At 42.8% G+C, this 26,298-nt stretch overlaps 1 protein-coding gene across 6 annotated transcripts in view; it reads right to left on the minus strand.

Moving 5' to 3' along the window:
- Positions 1 to 3,109: 3,109 nt before the first annotated feature.
- TGS1 (trimethylguanosine synthase 1) overlaps positions 3,110 to 26,298 on the minus strand; it is a 38,810-nt gene continuing 15,621 nt past the window's right edge. For all 6 annotated transcript variants that reach the window (XM_066578324.1, XM_066578326.1, XM_066578327.1 and 3 more), the window contains exons 10-15: positions 25,118 to 25,529; positions 22,624 to 22,791; positions 21,471 to 21,614; positions 16,712 to 16,928; positions 13,677 to 13,755; positions 3,110 to 5,185 (exon numbers count right to left, since the gene is read on the minus strand). In XM_066578324.1, the coding sequence (XP_066434421.1) occupies positions 5,075 to 5,185; positions 13,677 to 13,755; positions 16,712 to 16,928; positions 21,471 to 21,614; positions 22,624 to 22,791; positions 25,118 to 25,529 (1,131 nt within the window). In that variant the 3' untranslated portion in view covers positions 3,110 to 5,074. The remainder of the gene's footprint in view (positions 5,186 to 13,676; positions 13,756 to 16,711; positions 16,929 to 21,470; positions 21,615 to 22,623; positions 22,792 to 25,117; positions 25,530 to 26,298) is intronic.

Below are 26,298 nucleotides of genomic sequence, written 5' to 3' on the forward strand. Positions count from 1 at the left end.
GTGACGCGACGCCCCGCCGTCAAGGGGCTTTCTGGAGCGCCGCACTGTAACTCTGCAGGGAGGAGGGGGACTGAGGCTCCCGCTTTGTACCCCCCATGGGCCGCCGCAGGAGGAACCAGGCCCGGGGGCTACCACCCCATGTGGCGTCCCGGGAGTCGTCTGGCTAGGAAGGGAGGACAGGCTGACCCACTGCCCTCCGATCCGCCTGTGAGTAGCTTCAGTCTGGCTTCTCCACCAGCCCCTCTCAGAGAAACTACCTCCTGGCAGGACAGGACCACAATGAGGAAAGTGGGGAAGGGGGGGGGAGCTTTTAACCTCTCAGTATGTTCCTGTCCTATCAGGAGGAGGCATCTCAATTGGTGCTGTTGTGGAGACGACTGGGGAAAGAGGAGGTGTTGCGTTGCAGGTTAGGAAAGCATACATCTCCACAGAGATTAATGCTTTAGAGTACAGTAGTGATTATGACACTACTATCGTAAAAGCATGACATAGTGATCATGGGAGATTTTATCCAGACATTTGTTAGGAATCTGAGGCAAAAGCAATGGATCCAACAAATGCTTATCCGCTCTTTGTCAAATTTATCTTCCAAAAGCTAGAAGAGAAAATAAAGGGATCTATCTGGGACCTAATTTTCACCAACAGGGAGGAAATGGTTGAGGAAGTACGGGTGTCTGGGACCTTAGGAGGCAGTGATCATGCTATCCTTAAATTTTAGATAACAAGGGGAGGAAGACCTGAGAAAACTCAGACCTCAAAAAGGTTGGATTTCAGAAAGGCGTATCTTAAATGGACTCAGAAAAATGGTAGTAAGGATTTGAGGGCTGGATGTTTAAAAAGGTTGGGAAATATTGCAAAATGAGATTCTCAAAAGCACAATCGTTAACAATCCCTAAAAGAAGGAAGAATAGGAAGCACTAAAGAGACCAAGATGAACGCAGAACTTACAAACATGCTAAAAAGAAGAAAAATATATATGGTTTATCAAATGGAAAAAGGAAGGTGGGGTAGATATTTAAAGAAGAATATAATGGAGTTCGCAGAAACTGTAGGGCAAGTGTCAGAAAAGCTAAAAGGTAATGCACTGAGGCTTGCAAGTAAGGCCCAAAGTAGTAATAATTAAAAAAAATAAAAAATTTTTTGGGATATGTTAACAGCAAAAGAAAAAAAAAAAAAGTCAAAGATGTTTAGGAGGTTTACAGGATGAAAATTGTGAATTGGTTAAAAATGATAAGGCCAAACTTTTTAATTCCTATTTCACATCTGTGTTCGCCCATAAGGTAGATCAGCTTATCTTCCCTGTGCTATTGGGGAAATAAAAGAATGCAGGCTATCGATAAGCAGAGAGATGGTGAAGGAACGCTTGGCTATCTTAAATGAATTCAAGTCTCAGAGGTAAATGCTGAACCACTTGCCGTAATCTTTGAACATTTCTGCAAAACAGGAGAAGTCCCAGAAGATTGGAAAAGGGCAAATGTTGTCCCCGTCTTCAAAACCGGGAAGGTTGACCCAGAAAACTACAGGCCTGTGAGCCTGACTTCTATACCAGGAAAGATTGTTGAACTAATTATTAAAACAGCATGTATGCAAGTACTTGGATGAGAATTGAGTAATTAACCAGAGCCAGCATGGGTTTGTAACAAACAAGTCATGCCAGACAAAATTTAAATTACCTTCTATGACAAAATCACTGACTGGGTTGATCAGAAAATACAGTGGATATAGTATATCTTGACTTTGGTAAACTATTTGACAAAGTATCTCATATCATTACTTATTGAAATAATGACAAAATATGGGATTGACAAGGCAACTGTTAGGTGGATTCACAACTGGCTGAGTGATCGTACTCAAAGAGTGGTCATAAATGGCTGCACATTCAAGTGGAAGAATGTATCAAGTGGGGTACCACAAGGCTCTGTCCTAGGCCCAGTGTTATTCAACAATATTTTTATAAATGATGTGGAGGAGGGAGTTGATGGGAAACTAATCAAATTTGCAGATTACACAAAGCTAGGAGGGATAGCTAACACTAGGGAAGAGTATTGAAAATGATCTAGAAAAGCTTGAACAGTGGGCAGCAACTAGCAGAATGGTATTTAACAAGGAGAAATGCAAAGCCCTACAGCTGGGGAAGAAAAATGAAAAAAGCACATATAGAATGGGAGGAATTGGGCTAAGCAGCAGCACATGTGAAAAAGACTTTATGATCTATTAGTATACCCGACTGAACATGAGTCAACAATGTGATGCAACAGTCAAAAAGGCAAACACAATTCTGGGATGTATTAAGAGAAGCAGAGTCTAGATCACGTGAGGTAATTATCCTCCTCTACTCTTCCTTACTCAGACCTCATCTGGAATACTGTGTCCAGGATGGTGAGCAGTCTGCAAATCATGTACTATGAGGAACAGTTTAAAAAAAATCTGGGAATGTTTAGCTTACAAAAAGAAAAAAAAAGAAAAAGAAGACTGAGCAGAGACTTAATAGCTGTCTGCAAATATCTGAAGGGCTGTCACACTGCAGAGGGATCAGCCCTATTCTCATTTGCAAAAGGAAAGACTAGAAGCAATGGGGTGAATCTGAAAGGGAGGAAACACAAATTACATATTAGAAAAAAACTGGCAGTGAGGATGATGAACAGGTTGCCACTGGAGGTGATGAGTCCTCCTTCACTGGAAGTCTTCAAACAGAGGCTGGGCTAGTGAATATTGCATTGAGAAGGGAGTTGGACCCGATGACCCTGGAGGTCCCTTCCAACTCTACCAATCTATGTGACAAAAAAATATGATGGCAGGATTAACTGGATGTGCAATATCTTTACAGAGTTATTTTCCATTAAAGTGACACAAACCAGACTTCCAAAATTTGTCCTGGTCATTAAGGCACAAAAAGGCTTGGCCTTGAAGAAGTTAAACAATTGCATACACAGAAATACACATTCATAAGATAAACATTTACAAACCAAGAATATACTTTTATCACACATGAACACCGCAGTTCAAATATGCAATTTCTCTAAAACACAACATTCAAAAAAAAAAAAAAAGAAAATAAATAAAAATTTATATATCACATATATACACACACACACCAGACAGGCAATCATTGTACTGTGCAATATATCGATTTATTATATACTGCAAAAAAGTTAAGCTTTTCAACATATCAAAATATTTGTACAAAATTAATAGACCATTGCTGCATGATCAGGTTTATCCATCCCATGACATAAGTATTCTGTAGAAAAACAACACACCGAACAATACATATTATACAAGAAAATTAAAACTAGCTGAGGTTACTACATAGCCAAGATTTGCCATTTTAATCCTAGATCGTAAGCATTTAAGACAATCACACCCCATATTTAAGCTGCCCTATCTGTGGGGACAGCTAGGGCTCGTGATTGTCTGCGACTACACAGCATGAACACGGTACTACTTCCTGTACTTGCACCACAAGAGAGAAATGCTGAGATTAAAAAAAAATGCAGCAGCAAAATAGTGACCCGGCGCAGCGCAACCCCAAGACCAGCTGTTCCGCTCTCCCCCTTTCCTAATGATTGGCAGGTAAAAGCGTGCACATCAGCAACTGTCTACCATGGGTGGGTGGTGGGATGGTCAGGCCCATAAATACAGCAAACTAACAGTTTTCATTCTTATGAGCTCTTATCCAACTAGTGTCAATGAAACAGAAGCTCATCAGTCCTCATTAATAACTGACCCATTTTTAATTAGGATTGATTTAACTGAGCACCTGAAGTGATGTAGCATTGCAATTAACATTCTTTAAAAGTGGTTGAACAAAATAGATAAACATGGCAGTTTTCTTCTAAAGGACCATTTAGACAACGATTATTGCTCAAAATTCGCTCAAAAACAGTGTTTTGAGTGATAATCGTTGTGTGTAAATGTGCCCATCTCTCACTGTTTGGCCGAACGACGGTTTTCAGTACTGCATGAAAACAGTCGTTCAGCAGAACTGCATGCTGTGTTCTGCCTGCGGAGAGCTGATTGCGGCTGATAACATTGTTACAGCTGTTCTCAGTTCTCAGCCCCGCGGGCAGAACAGCTTATAAGCAGGACCGCACACTGTGTCTGCTGTCCATGGTGCTGAATTCTCCACGGGGAGCCCGTGACTGAACAATGGAAGTAGCTCATTTGCATGCAAATGAAGCTAATAAAGTACTAATAGCAATTAGTGCCCATTAGTACTTTATGCAAAACGATCACTGATCTTTGAATCATATCTGTGTGTGTAAATAGCACTTAAGGCAGCCCACTATTGTCCATGACCTGTGTCAGATATTCAACTCCATTCAAGTGAATGGAGATACAAACGGTGGATAAGGATGAATTCACACGACTACATGCGTGTTGCGCCTGAGAAATGCAGGCAAAACTCATGAGACAGCAGACAGACGCTCGTCTGTGCCCTGTATGATCTCCATGGACACTGCACATTGAAAACGGATGACAGTAAGACATGCAATCATTTCTTCCTTAAGACTAACTAAACTTGATATGTCAGAGATCAGTTGGGATCCGACTACTGAGTAACTTATTGGACTCAAAGGTGCTGGCAGTGTCCCTTTAAGCTCAATAAGGGTGCTTTTCACACAGGACGTAATGTTCTACAATGTTGAATAATATGTCTGCTTGCACAATATTTAACACCATAATCTGCACTGCTAACATGTGGATTTTGATGCAGAATTGAAAAGGACAGAATTCGCCAGCAATTCCACATCAAAATGCGCATTTAGCCATGCAGATTTAGTTGCGGATTTCCGGAATGGCATATTTTGCAACACCATTGCAGAAAATTCAGTCACATGTGAAAGCACCCTAAATATATTTCAGTTTCATACCAGCATTTGCAATAATTGCAGTTTATGGCAGTGGCATTTATTCTAAGGGTTACGTTATTTAGCATCTCAAGACGACAACATTTTAAAATACAAAATCAAAACCATTTTTGGTACTTTTAAAAAAAACCTCTCCTCCAAAGACCTCAATACTTAAACTCTACTACATAAAGCTTATAACGGGGGTTCTTGGAAGTGTGCAGTCACAATTTTCGGATTAAGTCTCCAAAATAGATGGTCATAGTCTTCAATTTTTTGTTTAGGAAATTCTGTTCTATTTCAACTTGTCCGCCAGGACCAGCAAGAGATGCCACCTGAAACACAGAGGTGAGAAGTTAGTATGACAGCCATCCATAGAGATGATGATGAGGAGGATGCAGCCACGTATGCAGGAAACCATTTACACAAGCAGCTTGATTAACAAAACTGCAAGCTACATATTACACCTATAATAAATCACTTTATCCACCTGCAACACTGCCCTGATGCACTGGACTCACTTGAACATTGCAGACAGTGTGAATGCTGGGTCTTTTGAAACTTCGAGAAATGGATTCACGGAAAGACTTTTGGTCTGTAGATTTGCTTGGAGATTTGACCCAATGGTGATTTTTAATCTATTTTTTGCCCCAATGTATGTTTTATTAGGGAGACTATGGAGTTGAAAAAAACCCAAAACAATAATATCTAGTATGTACACTGAATGGACTTTTTAATAGACACCCATCTAGTATCATGTTGGACGTCCTCTGGCCTTCAGAACTGCAGCAATTCCTGGCATAGATTCCGTTAGGTGTTGAATATTGGCCCATGTGGACAGGATAGTTTCTTGTACCAGCCCAGAATTAGATGGAGGTACTAACATCCTATGAACAGCTGACAGGAAGGGTTTATTGATTCAGTTTGCATGTTACAAATTCTCATCCTCCCACCAGCATGGTGCACAGACATCTGCATTCATCTGACTAGACAATTTAACACTGCTCTGTAATCCAATTTTTGCGTTCTTTCGCCTACTAGAGGTTAGCCTTTTTTCAGTTTATCTTAGACAGCAATGACACTCGGACTGATCGTCAGATATTCCTTAGCACAGATAGGCTAGAACAAGTTGTGCATTCTGACACAGTAGTTGGGAGTACCAGTGGTGTCCTTGGCTGCATTTTAACTATGCGCCGCTTGTTTGCCACACCAATTGACATCCTCCAAGCGGAGATTGTTCGCCACACCAATTAACATCATTCTGAGAACACTTTTGTTGAAGCGTTATTAACACCTACAACCTTCGGGTCGTGATCGAGAGCTTAGGACTGCATTTAAGGTGGTGGGTGTTGCAGGCATAAATAACACATCAACAAAAGGGTTCAGAGGAGGAGGTCAATTGGTGTGGCAAACAATCCCCACTTGGAGGAGGTCAATTGGTGTGGCAAACAATCCCCACTTGGAGGAGGTCAATTGGTGTGGCAAACAATCCCCACTTGGAGGAGGTCAATTGGTGTGGCAAACAATCCCCACTTGGAGGATGTCAATTGGTGTGGCAAACAATCCCCACTTGGACGATGTCAATTGGTGTGGCAAACAATCCCCACTTGGAGGATGTCAATTGGTGTGGCAAACAATCCCCACTTGGAGGATCTCAATTGGTGTGGCAAACAATCCCCACTTGGAGGATGTCAATTGGTGTGGCAAACAATCCCCACTTGGAGGATGTCAATTGGTGTGGCAAACAATCCCCACTTGGAGGATGTCAATTGGTGTGGCAAACAATCCCCACTTGGAGGATGTCAATTGGTGTGGACAAAAAAACCCCACTTGGAGGATGTCAATTGGTGTGGCAAACAATCCCCACTTGGAGGATGTCAATTGGTGTGGCAAACAATCCCCACTTGGAGGATGTCAATTGGTGTGGCAAACAATCCCCACTTGGAGGATGTCAATTGGTGTGGCAAACAATCCTCACTTGGAGGAGGTCAATTGGTGTGGCAAACAAGCCCCACTTGGAGAAGGTCAATTGGTGTGACAAACAAGCCCCACTTGGTTCAGGTAGCCGGCTCAAGGTTGATTCAGCCTTCCATCCTTCTGAGGTCAGTAAAATGAGTACCCAGCTTGCTGGGGAAAGGGGTGGTAAAAGATGACTGGGGAAGGTAATGGCAAACCACCCCACACAAACAGTCTGCCAAGAAAATGTCACCCTAGAGGTCAGTCATGACTTGGTGCTTGCACTAGGGGACTTTACCTTACCTATTTACACCTACAGGATTCCCTTTCACTAGGCGTTTTTTCTAAATTACACCCTTCTTGGTATACTTTCAACACTGTTGTGTGATAAAACCTCACAAGGTTGACAGTTTGTGAAATACTGACCCTGGCTAGTCTAGCACCAATGGCCGTGTCTCATTTAAAGTCCCTCAAACAGTTTGATTTTAAACTGCATTCCAGAGTTTTGTGTCTAATTTTCATACAGAGAACTTCCCAATTGTGAAAGGGCCGGTTTCTCTAATAAAATGGGCATTCAGTGTATGTGTTCATATAAAATGCTGCAATAGTAAGGGCTCTTTTTAATATGACCTTTGTGGTCTACATCACACTATACATCTTTTTACCTTTATATACAGAAGTATACTGTAAGGTACCAATAGATTTACTGTTATGATAGGACATCTGAATATTTTTTGATGCTACTAAACTCTCAGCCTACTCCAAAAATACATTCTGTAATTCATGTAAATGCACTAGGCTGGGCCAGAAGATCTGTAGATGTGAGGAGAGTATATTGCTTCAATATAATTTAGGGCGGGGAGCTAAAACTACAATATAGGGAAAAATTAAGTCCTACAACCCCATTAATCCCATGTAGCATCCCCAGACCTCATTGAGTTTTAGTAACTCATAGAAATTGGCCTGAGAGTAAAACTTTTGCAAAGCTCCCAAAAAGTAGGGCAATAAGTAAGAATCTTAGAATTTAAGGTAAGATTGTCATTTTAATGCAGCCTTCTCATCCTTGAAGAAGATAAAAAGGATTAACAGGTCAGGTCATCTGATATAAATTTGAATAAGAAGAGATTTTGCATCATATAAAGGACTATCTGTGGTGGACGTTTTTTTAAACATGGATGACACGGTATTTGTGGGAGTCACCCATCACAGGTCTACTCTAACAAGAGAGCCTATATCCTCTCGTGCTACTCATCTTGGGATATGTCAAAATTAAAAAGGAACACCTGTCAGCGTCCCTGTAGATCTGTGATGGCGAACCTATGACACGCGTAGCCATAGTCGCTGACACGCGGCTGCTCACCCAGTTAGTGAATACTGGCAGGGGCCGCGGCTCCCCTGCTGGTATTCACTAGCCAGCGCTACTAGCAGCGCTGATCCCGGCGCACACTGTGATGTCAGTGTGCAGCCGGGATCCTCTTTCCCCCTGCCCTGACGTCTCCTACCTGTTGGTTCTGCGAGAGCGTCTGGGAAAGAGGCGTCCAGCAGCACACTGACGTCATAGTGTGCACCGGAGATCATCGCTGCTTGAGGGCGCAGAGTTCAGAGGAGGAGCGGAGCTTCCAGGACGTGAAGAGGGTAAGTGTATAGGTCTCAGGGGGCACGATCACTGCTGGGGAGCACTATCATTGCTGGGGGCTGCTGTGGGGTCACTGTGACTGCTAAGGGCCGCTGCAAGGGGCACTATCACTGCTGGGGGGCACTGTCACTGCTGGGGGCCACTGTCACTGCTGGGGGCCACTGTGAGGGGCACGATCACCGCTGGGGGCCGCTGTAGGGCACTGTGACTGATAAGGGCCGCTGTGAGGGGCACCATCACCGCTGGGGGTCACTGCTGGGGGCCGCTGTCACTTCTGGGGGCCAATGTGGGGGGGGGGCGCTGTCATTGCTAAGGGCCGATGTGAGGGGCACTATCACCGCTGGGGGTCACTGCTGGGGGCTCACCATTACTAAGATAAGTGAGGGAGAGGCAGCGAGAGGCGAGGACCTGTGCTATGGGTGTTTTGGGTTTATTAAATACAGCTATATATTACAAGTATATATTTTTGTTATTTATACTATAAATATCGCAAATTTATGGTTTTTTCTCAAAGTGACACACCACCCAAGTTATGCTCGTTTTTTTGGCGAATTTTGACACAGAGCTCAAAAGGTTGGCCATCACTGCTGTAGATACTAAACAGGTAGCATTACAGGCACACACACACACACACACACACACACACACGACAGGCTACACTTACCTACCCCAGTTTTCACTTAATTGAATCCTAAAATCAGCTTTTGATATCGCCACATTTAAATGGAGGCTACAAGGCTTTGATGCACAAGTCATTTCTAGGAAGTGGTTTTGCATTATATGACCCTCAATCTCTACCCCTTGCTCTTGACTGGCCACATATAACGGTTGTGTTGGACTTAATCTTTTTCACCTGAGACGGGCAAAATTGTGATTAAATTGTTTTTGCCCCTTTTAGCAACAGTCCACCACCCATAGTGGAAGTAGACTTTGCTAGCAACGTTCTTCTATCCAGTTTAGGGAGATGTTTTACATCAAGACTAATGTCACTGAACACAAAACTCCAAGGTGTCTCCACATGCCTTCAGGGTGCTCTCCTTGGGAAGAGATGATCCCCCCCCCCCACTTACTAGGTGTCTCCACAAACCTTCTGGGTGCTCTCCTTAAGAAGAGGCGACACCCCTCCCGACCCACATCACAGGCCTCTTACTAGCTAAGACAGAAACCTACTGCACACTTATAAGAGGCAAACACCCCCAAAACAGTTGTCTGTGTATGGTTTCCTGGCTTGGTTTCCTATTCCCAATCTTTGTTTTAAAGACTGGTTTAAAGGGGTTGTCCCGAGGCAGCAAGTGGGTCTATACACTTCTGTATGGCCATAATAATGCACTTTGTAATATACATTGTGCATTAATTATGAGCCATACAGAAGTTATAAAAAGTTTTTTACTTACCTGCTCCGTTGTTAGCGTCCTCGTCTCCATGGTGCCGACTAATTTTTGGCCTCCGATGGCCAAATTAGCCGCGCTTGCGCAGTCCGGGTCTTCTTGCTGTCTTCTATGGAGCCGCTCGTGCCAGAGAGCGGCTCCGTGTAGCTCCGCCCCGTCACGTGCCGATTCCAGCCAATCAGGAGGCTGGAATCGGCAGTGGACCGCACAGAAGAGCTGCGGTCCACGGAGCAAGAGGTTCCCGGCGGCCATCTTCACAGGTAAGTATAGAAGTCACCGGAGCGCGGGGATCAAGGTAAGCGCTCCGGTAAGCTGTCTGTACGTCCCTGCATCGGGGTTGTCTCGCGCCGAACGGGGGGGGGGGTTGAAAAAAAAAAAAACCCGTTTCGGCGCGGGACAACCCCTTTAAAGAGACGGACATTAATTTGTAGGAATGCTGCCATCCAATAGGTGGCGCTGCAGAGGAATTGTTACATCTTCCTTATTTGGACACAAAACTGATACTATAGAATACTAAAGGCTCAGTTTTCCTGATAGAACCCAATTTTGGCCAAGGGAATGTATTGTATTATGACTTATGATAGGTCTAAAAAAGACAAAAAATATCAGATATTGACAAGAACTTCCCAACTGCATCATATGTATGCCAGATGTTGAAGAGGGTCCAAAAAAGGTGTCCTTGAGAGCTTAGGTTCCACATTAGAGATTTGTAGCATCACAGGACTGTCTTGATTTAGGTTTATTGAATTAAGTATCACCCACTAACAAGTAGTTTTGCCAAAATGTTACACCTTGATATAGAAATAAGGGGGACGGAACAATACCTCCACAGTGCCACCTACTGGAAGGCAGCATTCCTTCAAGTCAATGTCAGACTCTTTATACAAGCCTAGTGACAATGACCAGGAATTGAAAGCAAAGCCAGACTTCATACACAGACAGCTGTTTCGGCGTGTTTGCCCCGCATTCGTGTGCATCAGGATTCTGGCTTAGCTAGAGTGAGGCCTGGTATGAGGCCTGGTACGTGGGTCAGAAAAGAGAACGTTTCTGACCTTGATATGGATGACATTTGATGCAATATACTGTATATACAAGTGTTTATCTCCCATGATCTTCTCCTATGGAGCGTGGACTTTACTGAGGTGGACCCCTTTTGGTCACAAGCACAACAGGAGAGGATCTTGGTACGGACCTTCCTTCTACTCATCATTATGTCAAAAAGGTCACGTCTGCAGAAAAAGAGCTGGTTAGAAAATGCTGACTTTGTTATTAACCCCCCAGCAGTTTAGGAAGAGCTCTGTTCACTGTGAACGAAAAGAAACCCTAAAGTAGAACAAGCTCTGTTCATCCTAAACTGTTAGCAGCTGTAGATCCGGTTTTGTCAGGGCTACCAACATGTGTTTGGTGTCATTTAAAGGCAAGAACCTATTTGTAGCCCTTACAGAACCAGAGTTTAATAGTGGAGTTCAGAATATTACAGGGTGCCAATGGATAACAGGAAAAGCCTCCTCACCATCATCCACTTACATGTAGGCCCAAGTCTAAACGCACATATCTTTATAAAATCACCACAATTGGAGGGACCAAACATCGGATTTTAAACTAGAATTAAAAAAAAAAATTTTTTTTAACAGCCTGTAAAATACCCGAAAAAGCAGCCCCCATATATATGACGGTCCTCTATATCAACAAGAGCTCCTGTTATCAAAAATGCTAAAACAGGGGCCATGCAATGTGTTATAAATGTGTACTGCAAACTACTAGGCTACCAAAATCAACATTTTTGAATTACAATTGCATTATTTCTACATACTACTACCCTTTACATAACTTTGAACCAAAAAGCGATTCTAAGCAAAAAAAAAAAAATCTCAAGAAAAAACCCCTCTAATCTGCTTACTTAAAGGAGATGTCCCGCGCCGAAACGGGTTTTTTTTTTTTTAAACCCCCCCCCCGTTCGGCGCGAGACAACCCCGATGCAGGGGTTAAAAAACCCACCCGCACAGCGCTTACCTGAATCCCGGCGGTCCGGCGTCTTCATACTCACCTGCTGAAGATGGCCGCCGGGATCCTCTGTCTTCATGGACCGCAGGGCTTCTCTGCGGTCCATTGCCGATTCCAGCCTCCTGATTGGCTGGAATCGGCACGTGACGGGGCGGAGCTACACGGAGCTACACGGAGCCCCATAGAGAAGAGCAGAAGACCCGGACTGCGCAAGCGCGGCTAATTTGGCCATCGGAGGGCGAAAATTAGTCGGCACCATGGAGACGAGGACGCTAGCAACGGAGCAGGTAAGTATAAAACTTTTTATAACTTCTGTATGGCTCATAATTAATGCACAATGTATATTACAAAGTGCATTATTATGGCCATACAGAAGTGTATAGACCCACTTGCTGCCTCGGGACATCTCCTTTAAGTGCATCCCTTATGCATCCAAGATGTACTCTGCAAAAACATAGTAAAATGTGAAGAGCTCATACATATTACATCTGTCTACATCCACAGGTGCGTGTTAAAGAACAGCCAAAACCGCAGGAATGTGACAACAAAATGCTGAAAACAAATGTAACTGGAGATTAGATAGATCTATAATTTTCCATCCGCTATGCAAACTGTTAATCCCAAAATCTAATGTAATGGGTTAACAAAGGCCACTTTCAGATGGGCATAAAATGGGTGCGGTTTTGCTTTCATATTGAGAACACAACGCAGAATTTCTTGCGATTCATCACAACCAGTTAGAGCACAATAGAGATGCCGTTACATGAGAACTGTTAATGCCCGTGTAATAGCACCAACTGCTGGGCTTCACCTGAACCTGCAGGGTAGATTGGCAATTGTCGGGGAAAAGAAAGTGCTAGCGGCAGTCGCTAGATTTTAGAGCTGCGGGAGGATAGGATGCATGTCAGGGAGTCTCTCCTCCCCCCTCATGTCGTCTTCTTCTTCCTTCACATTGAAGTGAAAGGCAACTGAAGGGTGGGGTTCAACTTGCTCTATGTGCTGCTGTAACCTTATCTTCCCCTTTCTGCTCTGACTGTATTGTGATTAGAACCACAGTCCTGGCTTGTTTTAAAGCCAAGATTCTTGGGAGAAATTTTCTAAGCCCACCATTGGGTTTTAGTAAAATTTTCCCCAGCACACGGTGCGCCAAATACAAGAAGAGAAGCACGGTTCATCTCTTCAGCACATTCCCAGCTCAACCGTGCGCCCTCTGAGAAATGTACTGTACACCCAGTCCAAACTAGGCATACATCTCTGGCCTAATTTATGCCAGTTTTTGGAGTAAGTTATACATAAATCTATTGCTCTATGGTGACCTTGTCCTCTCCTAACAATCCCGACCCACTTTTTGAAAAAAGTAATGGGTCAGACACAGGAGGAAGAAGAGTCGCAAGTCATTTGTACAAGCAGTGCTTATGTGAAATTTTATGACTTTTGTTTGACAGCCTTTGTAAATTTCCCCCCTTATTTTTAAAACAAGCCTAAATTCTCTAGCTGCTGTATAACCTGAGACAGAGCGGTAAGTGGCAAGGATGTATCCTATACATTCTCAAGCCACTGAAGTTCCTTCCTGGAAGGCACATATGCAGTAAAGCAAGGTGTAAATACCTTAACTTCACCAATGCACTGCACATCCAACAGAAGACGCAGCAGGAGGGGCGAACAGCACCTTTGCAAAATCTCAATTGTTCCTGAGTACAGGAACAAGATCAGAGATCTGAATTACTGGCACACATCATGGAGAGAAAAAAAAAACCTCATGTTGATTAATTATAATTAACAGGAAACGCCATTGAAGCTGTGAAACACATTCATACACAAAGCAGAAAGGCATATTCTTACCTGTTCCACATCTGTATTTCGTGGTACAAAATAAATGATGTTTTTTGTAATCTGTTGGGAAAGCTGAAAAATTTCAAAGGTGGTGGAAAGTCAAGGAAATTAGTCTTATAAATTGGTGAGAGTGGCACGCTACATATAGTGCCGGTCATACTAGGATTCAGCCTTGGGAGGCATGGCTGTTTTTCTAAGGTTCTTTCATGGAATTCAACAAAAACATAAAAGCTATTTCTCATATCTCTAGTTATAATAATCCCAATACTTAGAAACAGACGGAAAAAAAACCTGAAACACATTTTTGAAACCAAGCAGTAAAGAAATCGAAAATCTGTTGACACAAACTGTGCACCTAGGTGCAATCTGTGGCCTAATTTACATGGGTTTATGAAAATATAGGGAAACCTATTCGAGCCAGTCATCCAAAATGGCATTGAAAATTAGTCTTAAAGGGTGGTCCTCTCAAAAAAAGTTTGGTAGGATGTAGAATATATAGTGGAACCGGAAATTTGTCATGGAAAATCTGGTCTGGATAAAGGGTTGGTCTTCTCAAAGAGGTGGTCTTCTGGAGGTTACATAGTAATTGTATAATGTATCATGTATAGAAAAAAAAATAATCATTACTTAATGAAAGATTTGCAACTTTTTAGTACACTTTGGGTTTCTACTACTCATTGCTTCCAAAACCACCATTCGCTGTTATTGAATAGGAACATTATTGTTTACATCCAGAAGTTAAAACAGAAAAGGTATAGACTGTGTTGGCACAGCGTATTCCATGCACAGGTTTTGCGCACAGAATACGCTGTACCAATCTGCCATAGGATCCCATGCTGCCGATCACACATATGTAAAATACGAGCGCTATAAAGATTGGAGTGTGTTCATCTTGGCACGTATTATGTGCCCATGCCATGTTAAATCAGCAGCCCACAGCAAATATGCAATGTCATGCCGTGCGACTGTCATATGCAAGTGGAGCAAATTAGGCTTGTGTGCAGCCGGCCTTAGTCAGATGTTTCACTTGTATAGCGAAGTACAATTCTAAGCATTTCGTAAGTCTTTTAAACTTTTATCGACAAGTACATCAAGTTTAGGCAAAGACCCCCCCCCCCCCCTTCCCCCAAGGCTTATGCAATTCACCCTGGCCAAACTGACTGCTGGCAACCCATTCTTGTTTTTGCTTGTCTGCCCACTTTGAGGATTTTCACAGGTTCTTAATGGGACTGAGATCTGGAAGGTTATAGGTTATGAAGACGGATCAGATGAATTACAATAAATTGCAATTTATAGTTAATGCAAATTGCCATTATAGAAAACGGAAGCAGCAAACTTTGTGAAAACCAAAATGTGTGTCAGTCACCACTTATGGCCACGACTGTATTTAGCTTGTGAAAGATGGTCTAAACAGGATACAATCGCAGGAAACCCTCAGCTGCGAGAAATAATAGGGGTTTCTTTTGTATGCTTCTGGACATAGCAATTTTCATTCATTGATGGCAAGCAGAGATATTGAGGAACATAAAGCGGGAATTTAATACTGGCCATGCGGCAGAATTCCAACTTGAATCATACATTTTTCACAGCTTTTTGCCATTTCCCCTGCCATCCTTGCTACTTTTATAAAAAATGTGGGCTGAAGAATTTCACTATAATATACCCCAGAAACTGGCATACATTATAGCACAAACCTGTGCCAGCTCACAGCGTAAGAGTCTGAGATGCCCCAAGTGTATTAAGAGACATGTGCCCCTTAATAATTGTGTCACGTTTTAGGCCGAGCTCAAACGAGTTTTATGGTAAACGTTGCCTATAAAATGCACCGTTCTACCAGGCTGTGGAGGTGCGATCACTGCGATTGTGATCGCATATGCCTGTGCGTGACAGCGCTTTTGTTTTTCTGATTTCCATACACATGTGAACTTTGAACACTAAGTTTAATGCCCCTTTTAAGTAAGAGGTTCACATGCGACACTGCCACATGCAAGCTTAAAGTTAGCAGCCAGGTCTCCTTTAGATCTACTCAGATGCAGGTATGACTGTATCTGTATGAAGAATCAAAGTTATCCTAAAAGGGTCACTCCAGCAAAAACTCATTTTTCAATCCCTGCCCCCCACACCCCTGTGACACTCCAGAGGTCTCCTATGTATATTGCAGTCCTTTCCCTGCAATGCAGCCCGTTTGATACTTATCAGGCACCATCTTAATGGTAAAATAATTTAATCTTTCACTTTGAAATCAATCCCATGATGCATCACCACACCATTATCTAAAGGCCATGCCCATTTCTGCTTGCTGGGGTGGACAGTTTCGTTATCATTACCTTAAATAGGCACTTAAATAAACTACAGACTATAAGTATAGGGTCAGTTGGATAAGCTGTGATCTCCTCTATTATAATTGTGTGACAGGAGCTGTGTGATGATCATCATTAATTCTGACAGGAATATCTGTGTTCCCCTCTAGGAAGTTCCTGTGGTAGGTTTGAAACAGACTAGAAACCGCACACAGAAACCCAAGTAGATCTGAGCTGGTCAGAAGTGAGAAAGTTTCAAAAAGAAAGGAATAACTAGCCAAAGTAATACTAACTCATGATCTGTAGCAAATGGAAAAAAAAAAAAAAAAAAAATCACTGTAGTGACCCTTTAATTCCTCTATTGATATATACCAAGTGCAGCTAAGGATGTCCTGGCATCTGAACCTATATGCTTTTCCCAGTATTAATATCGATCACTTACCCACAGAATACATGATACAGGTTAGGAGATTGCTGGGGATATAAATATCGGGACATTCACATATGAATAGAACGTGTAGATGGCTACAGTGGCGAATATACAGATATTTTTCCTATATTATGTAATCCGCCTCACCCTGGAAGCTGTTCTTGGCTGCACCATCCAAATGCTTTATCAAACTATTGTCACATAATAACCCCCCTAGTGATGTAATAATACACTTCTACAAGCAGCATACTAGTGTAAGAAGTACCAGCACACCATCTAATACTGATTTTGAGGTTACAGCTTGTAAAGGATATCCATCAGGGGACATCATTGTCTTGATATCAAAGGTCTCTGCACTGACGTAGTCAGGGCCTCCCCACGGAGGGCTGAGAAAAACCGCATCCGCTTTCAGATCACGAGCGATGCACATGAAATCAGCGCAGATCAACTCAATGCGATCAGCCACTCCGTACACCAAGGCATTATTGTACGCAAGATCCAACTTCACCGGGTCAATGTCCACAGCAATAACTGCAGAGAAAGGGACAAATGCTTGTTATACTGAAAAATGATAGAAAATTAACACCTATCACACATGCTCGTACTGCACTGCTCTACCTGTATTACAGGTACTGTACCACTCTTGCTGCCTTATCGTTGACCATTACATTTGCCCACTGTGCTCAAGTCTATGCCGTTCACTTAAGTAACCCAATTGTGTTTTGCCCACTGGTGAAGATGGGTAGATTGTCAGAAATGCGCTTAAGATTTTAAGGTCTGTTAGATATAGATGGCAGGGTCACTATTTTCAGGGCAGGTGCTCTGCAAGGGCCACGGTGTCTCAGTGCAGCAGGGTAAGGTAGATTACACACAGTTTTTGTGTTCTGTTTATTAAATATTTAGGACACAATTCTCCACATTTTCAGGAGCATCACCAAATAAGCATGGTCTCCAACTCATCCTTGTTGTACCCTGCATCTGATGATTGGGACACTAATTATCATTGGGGTTGTTGAGTTAAAATGCTTTTTGTTTACACTGGTAGTTACATTGCACCATGACTAGTAGTCAATAATTCAATTAGCACTATTTGTTAATATGAACTGATTGCCTATCATCACCCTAGCAACTATTGGTTCCTTTATGGGCTTTGATTGTTTTTGTTTATGGCTCTATTTTAATTGCTTACTTAAAAGGTTCAGTACACCTGGGATTTTCTCAGTCACTTTGGTCCTTTTCAAGTCCAGTCCTATTAACATATGGTTGTTTCAGTAGTTGTTCGGTACACTCAGTACTGCTCTAGGTGTACTACATATGCAGCATTGTACTCTCCATGTACACACAGCATATGGTATTGCACTTTCTAGGTACACAAGTCCATGAATGCACTGTAGATACACTGCACATGAGGGTTGCACTCCACATAAAATGCACATGCGGTGTTGCACTAAGTACATATCATGTACAGTATTGCCCATTTTTAGATTCAACGACTGTCCAGTAATGTCCTCTCTTGGTACATGTGGAGTGCTGCACTCACCAGGAGGCGCCACACATTCAACGTTGCTCTCTCCAAGTACATATAATGGAAGGTATTACACTTTCTAGGTCCAGTGAACTTCCAATAATGTAGTCTCTCGGTGCACTGTACACGAAGTCAGCAAGAAAAGGATCCAGCATCCATAAAATCACAGCTTTATTGAGGCGTATTTAAATTCTGAACAGAATCTATACATACAATAGTGCGAACCCCAACGCGTTTCAAGCGGTCACAGCAGCTCTTATTTATAGCATAAGAACATGGCGCACCTACTCCGTTTGAGCTGAGTTCACACAGGGCGGATTTGCTGTGGAAATCTCGTCTGGGATTTCGCCACGGCAAATCCACCTGCGACCGCTAATCCCAGGATTAGCCAGCCATGTGGACGAGATTTCTCAGAAATCTCGTCCACAAGGGACGCCGAATCCATCGCGGCGACACCGGCGTTGCAGCGCTGAGTCACTGGCCGCGGCATGTTCATTTTTTGGTTGCAGCTGCGCTCTCCTCTATGGGAGGGCCATCTGCAACAGAAAAGTGTGCGACCAAGCCGCTCCCAAGTGCAGCGGGTTTTGAAGCAGCGCTTTCCCGGTGGAAATCTCGCGGTTTTTCGCTGCGGCCAAACAACGAGATTTTCGCTAGGATTTTGGCGTGTGAGAACCCAGCCTTAAAAAGAAACCTACAACCAATAAAAAAGGCGAAAAAGTAATCATGTAGCTAATCAGAGAAAAGAGAGGTATAACACCTGGAAATTAACCCCTAGTAGGGCAAAATCAGGTCAGTTCTTTTATTTAAGCCAAAGGGGTGTTGGTTTTCAAACCACAAATCCATTATGTTTCTCTATTAAGTGCTTTTGATGGTGGTCACCATTCCTAATAGGAGGTCTAATCCGTTCAATGCCGGCAGGCAGAGCATATAGAAAAAAAATTGCCAGCATGCACGTTGGAAAAAAAAAATGCAGAAACATTTCCGAATGCCCCATTTGGTGTATCAGAGAGAGGACGTCCAATACAGATTTTTAAACCGCAAGTTGTGCAGCCAGCATACTGAAGTTGGCATGAGACACAAGTGATCAAATACACTATATAAGGGGTGTTACAATTAATATATGGTTTAATATTAAATGAATTGCCTGAGACATATGATATTAAATAAATGTTTCTGAGATCGGCATAACCCAACAACACCCACAACTGGAATATCCACATTTAGAGGAGCCATGTGGCAGATAGACCATAATGGTCTTCTGTCCGTATTGGTCCTTCTGCCACCTGGCTCAGACATCCTGGGTCATGTACATGTGGGCATTCCAAATGTGGGTGTTGTTGGCTTGTACACATCGCACTGGTAAATCATACAACATTAAACAATATATTAAGTGTAACACCCCTTATATAGTGTATTTGATCACTTGTGTCATCTTCAGTATGATGGCTGCACGACTTGCAGTTTAAAAACACATATCTGACGCCCGCTCTCCGATACATCAAATGGGGCATCCAGAATGTTTTTGTAGTTTCTGTGCATTTCAACATTCATACTGGCGATTTTTCATCTATGTGCACTGCAGACATTGAGCGAGGCAGCCGTTCCTTTAGGGATGGTAACTACTAGCAAAAATTAGGAAAATTGTTGTTTGGGCGCTGGTTGTTGGAAAACCAGCGCCTCTTTAGTTTAAATAAGAGATCGGACTGATTTTACACTACTAAGGTTTAATTGCCAAGTGTTCTACCTCTCTTTCCTCAGCTTACTCACGGGATTATTTTTTTGTTTATTGGTGGTAGGCTTTTTTTTTTTTTATAATTGAGCACGTGCACAACGTAAAGTTATGACTAAGGCCCATTTAGACACAACAATTATCTCTCAAAAGCTGTCTTTTGAGCGATAATTGTTGCGTCTAAACACACGGTTATCATGCACTGTTCATTCATTGCTCATTTCTAGCCAGCTAGAAATGAGCGATGAGCCTTATCAGCACCACAAGCGGATATAATTGTTTCAGCTGTAATCCCGCTGGCAGTTCTCAGCGGGACATCAGCTCAAAGCACCGAGAACAATGCAGCTGTTTGCATATACAGAACAGCTGCATTGTTCTCTGAGCTATCATGGAGGTATAATTATCTTAGAGTTATGCAAAGATGATCGCTGAAAACTGTCACTCAAACTGTCGTTTGCGTGATCTTTGAGCGATCATCACTCCGTGTAAATGGGCCTTAAGAGCCACTGTGACAGCTTGAAGAGCATCAGTCGCACCATTATATGTCCTTCCTGTTGGGATTTTAATATGCCTTAATAAAGTCATGATTTTACGAATGCTGGATCTTTTCCTTGCCACCTTCTGCAAATTGATTCTAGTCAAGCCTGAGTCCTGCTGGTGGGCTGGTTCATTTTTTCTGTACCGACTGCATATAAAGTGGTGCACATCATTTATACTATTGCACTTTCAAATACACTCCATATGCACAAGATTATTTTCATTCACTGACTGCAAGCAAGGAATTAAACACAAAAGAGGCAGATTTACTAATACGGCCCAATAGCTACACAGTGCAAATGTATGGACCGTTTACACAAAGCGATTCCTTGTTTGAATGAGTGAACCTTGTCAGTGTTCGCTTGTGCCCGTTTATACAGCAGATACATCGTTGGCTCGTTCAAACGAGAAATCGTTCACATTCGCTGTATAAGTGAGAACGACTGAATGATCGCTATTTAAAACGAACGATAAGTGAATGAGCCAACAATGATTATCTGCCTTCAAAAAATGAGCCCTGAACAAAAAGCGAACGATTTATCGTTCATCGTTAGCTGCATTTACACCGAACAATTATGGTTCATTTGAATGATCTTTTAGAACAATAATCATTCCATGTAAAAGGGCCTTCAGACTAGGCAGACCTACAATGCGCCAGATCGATCAGTGATCCCGTTGAATGATAAAACTGGCATAATCTTTTGACTAACTTCATACTATCTATTAGTTGCCTTAGTTTACGCTAAAAAGGCTGCACCAAAATTTGACACAGTTTGTGGCGCCCACCATCCAGTTTCACATTTAGACTACACCCCCTTTTCACAAAGTCATGCCCAATGGTTGGAGGAGTCATAAATTGTCTCAAAGAGTCTGAACATGACAAATGTAACAGTTTTGTTGCAATTTCAATAGCAAATCTGCCCAATAATAGACTAAGATTGCATTGGACACTTTACATAATAGAACTTATTTCTCCAAAATTAAAAAAAATAAATAAAAAAAAAAATAGAAAAATGGAAATAAACTTTTGTTAACATCCACACTACTTTCAATATGAGGCTTCAGTTGTCCCCCATTCCATCTGCTGGATTGATGCTAGGATGAACAGAACCCAAACTGTCACTGAGTAATTCTACTTGGAAACGCAAGTGTGAGGAGAACCCAAGTAGACAAATGGGCACTTGAGTAATAACCGAAATCACACGATGTACAAGTCATACTGTACCATAATGCTCTTCATTCTACTGTGGTTGGTTCATGGTCATTTCCCTCTACAGCTTACCGTGCATTCCTGCTAAAGCGAACTGAATGGCATTCCCACCGACGCCACAGAAAGCGTCCACTACAACGGCACCACTGATGCACTGCCTCACACGGTAAGCAATGTGTTCGGCAATCTTCTCCGGGGTGACAGAAAACCAGCCTTCTGTAGAAAGAAATACATTAATGTTCATTAGAGGAGAAGCCTGCAGTGTCACAGCTCATCTCCTGCAAGATTCACCGGCACAAGACTTACTTAGCATCGCACAGAGCATAAAACATGCTGAGGTTGGGGTTTTCTTCAATATGTACTAAAGCTTTTATCACATACAGAACAGAAGGGATTACACCGGTTCCAGGATCCCATTGATTCATGGAACCATTATATTTTCTATACATTTTTCATCAAGGCCTACAGCAAAAGTAATGTACAGCACTTTTCCTAAATTGTAGGATACCACAAGTGTACACAAAACCATTCAAGCCACCATTTACTTTCAAGTTGCATGAATGATTGTAGGACACCATTAGAGATGAGCGAGCATACTCGTTAAGGCAATTTACTCGAGAGAGAGCGTCGCCTTTTTCGAGTACCTGCTGGCTCGTCCCTGAAGATTCCGCAACCCCCCGCGAATCTTCAGGGACAAGCCAGCAGGTACTCGAAAAAGGCGATGCTCTCGAGTAAATCGCCTTAATGAGTATGCTCGCTCATCTCTAGACACCATACTTTCTTTGGAATGAGCCGGTGGGGTCAAAATATCAAACGTAGCTTGAAACGTAGCACCACTGAGGAATGAAGATCCCTTATGGTATTCAAAATAGGGATTTATTGGAAAATTGCCACATTTTAATTTTTCCAAAAATTTTTTGGAAGGTGGAACAAAAGATTAATCCCTTCACTCTAGGACGAGAAGTGTGTATGAGCTTTTGCATTTCCCTAGAGCTTTTCACTCAGGTGCAACCTCCAATAATCACCAAAATCACATAAAAGGGTCAAAAAGTTGACTTTTTCAAAATTAATACAAATATAAGTCCCTGTGGTGTAAAAGGGAGTGTTTATTGGGACAAACCTCATGATTTGTAGGATTTTTTTTTTTTATGTTCTTCCATTTTGCCATAAACTACAACCCTAAAAGACCACATCCAGAGAGGCCCATGTACTTGTTACAGCCTACCTTCATCAAGTTTAATCCCTTCATCAAAGCGAGAGAAGAGCCTGTAACGCTGAGCCCAGTACTTGGCAAGGTGAGGATCGGCAGCGATTTCTGGAGGGAGAGACTGAACCTTCTTCTTTTGCTTTTTCTTTTTTTTCTTGCACTTGTCTCCAACTTTACTAAAGGATCCTGTACCGATGACACTTACCGTTAACATACAAACCCAGAGCCAGAGTTACAAATACACAAGTCATTAAAACGGGAGTCAAGCTGCTCAGACGCCTCAAAACGGCAACTATTTCTTCCGACTCCCCCATATATTCTCCATGGTGAGAGTGGTAAAACAGGTTTGTTCCTTCTTACCCTTGATATCAACTGCCGAGGGAAAGTCAGGAGACCCCCATATACATCCAACAGTCACCAATCCAGCCGAAATGGTCTAGTTCTGATGTATGTGAATCCTGCTAATGTGTTCATAAAGTATACTGAGCTATGAACACCTGAATCTTGTGCAGGTGTTGTGTGTTGAGACGCACAAAACTTGTGCAAATATGAACTCCATTCTTTTTGTTGGAGTCCTACACATGAGCGATTTTTTTTTCCCCCTCACAGCGATGCTGCAAGGTAAAGAAAAAAAAAAATCGTTGCATGTCCTATTTTTTTTGCATCAGTCGGAACGCATTGCCAATGGTTTTCAATGGGACAGTCAAGCACATTCCATGCCGTGCGATGTGCACACGAGTGCGATGTTATGTTTCCCACTGCAATCAGTGGTAAACACTTGCCGATCCTGCGATGCACGTGAAACAAGCGCCGGAGGATTGCAATTTTAGAGAAGTGATGCAAGGTGTTTTTGCGGGTGGACGCACGTTGACCAGCACTTTATTGGGCCGGGTTTCTAGGTCTGATACCACACTCACCTGTGTGCATGTAGTCCAAGATGCACTTCCTAGCAAGAAAAAAAAAATATCTTGCTAAAAAGTACCTGCATGTTATACTACAAAGTCAGGAGGGCTTGGCAGTGCTAGACTCTCCTGGCTGTCACCGTAAATGACCAACAAAAAGCTCAAAGCGTTTTGCCTGATCATTCAGAAAAAGAACTGCGCAGGCATGCTGGCGTCCGGCATCGCGGAGAGCTGTGGACCAGGAGACATGAATACGGTACTCCTCCCCCCGCTGTTACACTGGACGACCCGCAGAGGCTTGCTGCCTCGGAGTCATTGTGCAGGACCGTCCTGTACTCTGACAATGAATTGATGTCCTCCTGCTTCAGCTTTTCATATTTCTACTCCGGTCTCACAATGATTCACATAATGACACACATTTACAGAAGGTTTTTTGCCAGTTTTCTGTATAAAAAAAAAAAAAAAAAAAAAAGTAGCAAATTTTTTTGCAAGTGCTACCTTTACCCTAGCCCCGCCATTCTTCAAAAAGTGGGTGGGGCTTGTCGAGGGGGCATGACTGCCCCATACCAAGAGATTTATGTCAGAAAATGGCGTAAATTATATCAGAAGTGTATGTCAGGTCTGACTGGGAACTGCCGGCACATGGAACTGCCGTGATGCATTGAGTACACGTATACATGCGCCTCTCCATGCATCCAGTGCACCGTACACCGCGGCAAAATTATACATAGCACACAAATGCCAGGCTTAGTAAATTCCCCTCAATGTGCCGTTGAAAGGAGAGGTGAGGAGGTAGACCGGCTAAACACAATCCTTTCTGCCGAGCTGAATGGCTGTCATCCCCGATGATACTCCTACCACAGTGTAGAACAGCTCTGCGGGGACACTGGGATGACAGTGTCACATAATCAGGGCCACGCTCCTATAATCAGCCCGCTTAGTGAAAGTTTATCCTCAGTAACCTTTTACGAGTCCCGACCAAGAGTGCGACATTGTACAAGCCGATGGGGAGTGGATGTGTTCTGCCCAAGTCTGGCAGATCGTTTTTCCTCGTGGATGTACGACCAGAAAATAAATATATTCCAAGCCCAAAGTGCTGCCTTTCCCCACCTCCCTGCTTGGTCTTCAAGCTACCAGAGCGGCATCTGCCTACAAATCCGCAATGCATCCACTATTGAATTATGGATTGCTCGCTTCCATAGAGATCAATGGAGCCCATCCACGCGAAATCTGCTGTAAAGTGCATCATGCTGCGATTCCTTTTCCGCACGCGGAATCCGCAGATCAAATCTGAATTTGCGTGGAGCTGAGGAAGCTCCATACTTTCTGATGGATGACTCTGAAAGCTGGACTTCTATTCTCTCCTTAGGGAGCCTTATCGTATGTGTACCTGTATGTACTGTATATAGCCATTGTGTCACTAAGAACTAGGCCCGTTAGGGACATTGAACCCTCCACTTCCTTAGATCCCCGGGGAAGTTTTAATTATTCCAAAATAGGTTTCCTGCCTTTAGCTGATTAACTGGGTGCATCTTATAGTCTGAAGAAAACAGTAATCAAATAAAGAAAGTTATAATCTATTAGATATAACACATACACACAATACAAACCGTTATCAAGGTCTTCCGCTTCAACCTGCAGGTAGTCTGGAATTTGAAGAGAGAAGAGCTGTCGTGTGTCTGATGGTTGTTCTGCGCTAGTTGCACAGTCTGAACACCATATGCTGTTGGAAGTCAATGTAGAGTTGGTTTCTTTGCTTTGACTAGAGCCATCCCCTTCATCAGGTTGTGATGTAATACGGTCCGGTAACCTAGGTGGCTGATTTAGATCAGGATGGCCATTCCCTTCAGAGAGATCTTTCTTGTCAGCCGGCCTGCACGGACCGGTAGATTCACTAGCGTTAGACTGATCCACACAATCAGAATCAGAGCTGCTGGGAGAATCTTCCACACTCGGCAGGGAAACCTTCTCATTCAGTACATCCCCAGTAGGTTCACCGAGCCCTTTTAGAAAATTTTTTACCTAATATTAAAACAAAAGTGAGAAAACGGCAAGTTTTAAAGTCACACGAGTAAGGTCTTATGTCCACGGGCATAACTGAATTGCAGAATCCGCATGGGTCACCTGTGTGGATGACTATCACTGGGCATCCGCAGGTATTTAAATACCTGCGGATGTCATTCTTTTCCCGGCGTGCGAATCGCACGTGCAGGAAAAAACGCAGCATTTTACATTTTTCCAATCTGTTTTTATTTTCCAACTGTAGAATTTTTTACTCTGTTGTCTGTACCTGACTAGGGGGCGGCCATCTTGCCCGAGCTGCTTTTAACAACATTTACAGATATGCTTTACATCGAGTTCATGAGTCATTCACATAATGGACATGGACATGCTCTGTGACCCGTGCGGAGGTCTTTTTGCAAGTATGTGGGAGTAGAAAGTCACCGCTTATTACCCATTGTGGATGGTGAATACTGCATTATCTATATATATAGGCGTTACCTCTCATTGTAAACCTGACTGAGGTTAGAGAGATGACGGCTGCAAAGCTTTCTCTACAGATCAGGAAGTATCAGACTGCTAATGCCCAATGTCCATGGGCAGATCTTATTTGTGGGTCACCAGCGTGAAAGATCCGCAAATCAAGCCACCCATAGGCATACATGAGCTTCTGAAGGTGAAAAAGCATGCAGAATTGATTTGTGGGCCTTTTGGTCAGGAGAAAAAAAAAAAAACACAAACACAAACAAACAAACAAAAAAAATGCACAGCAGGCTCAATTTCACTGCAG

This window comes from Eleutherodactylus coqui, chromosome 9 (genome assembly GCF_035609145.1).
Source record: "Eleutherodactylus coqui strain aEleCoq1 chromosome 9, aEleCoq1.hap1, whole genome shotgun sequence".
Lineage (NCBI taxonomy): Eukaryota > Metazoa > Chordata > Amphibia > Anura > Eleutherodactylidae > Eleutherodactylus > Eleutherodactylus coqui.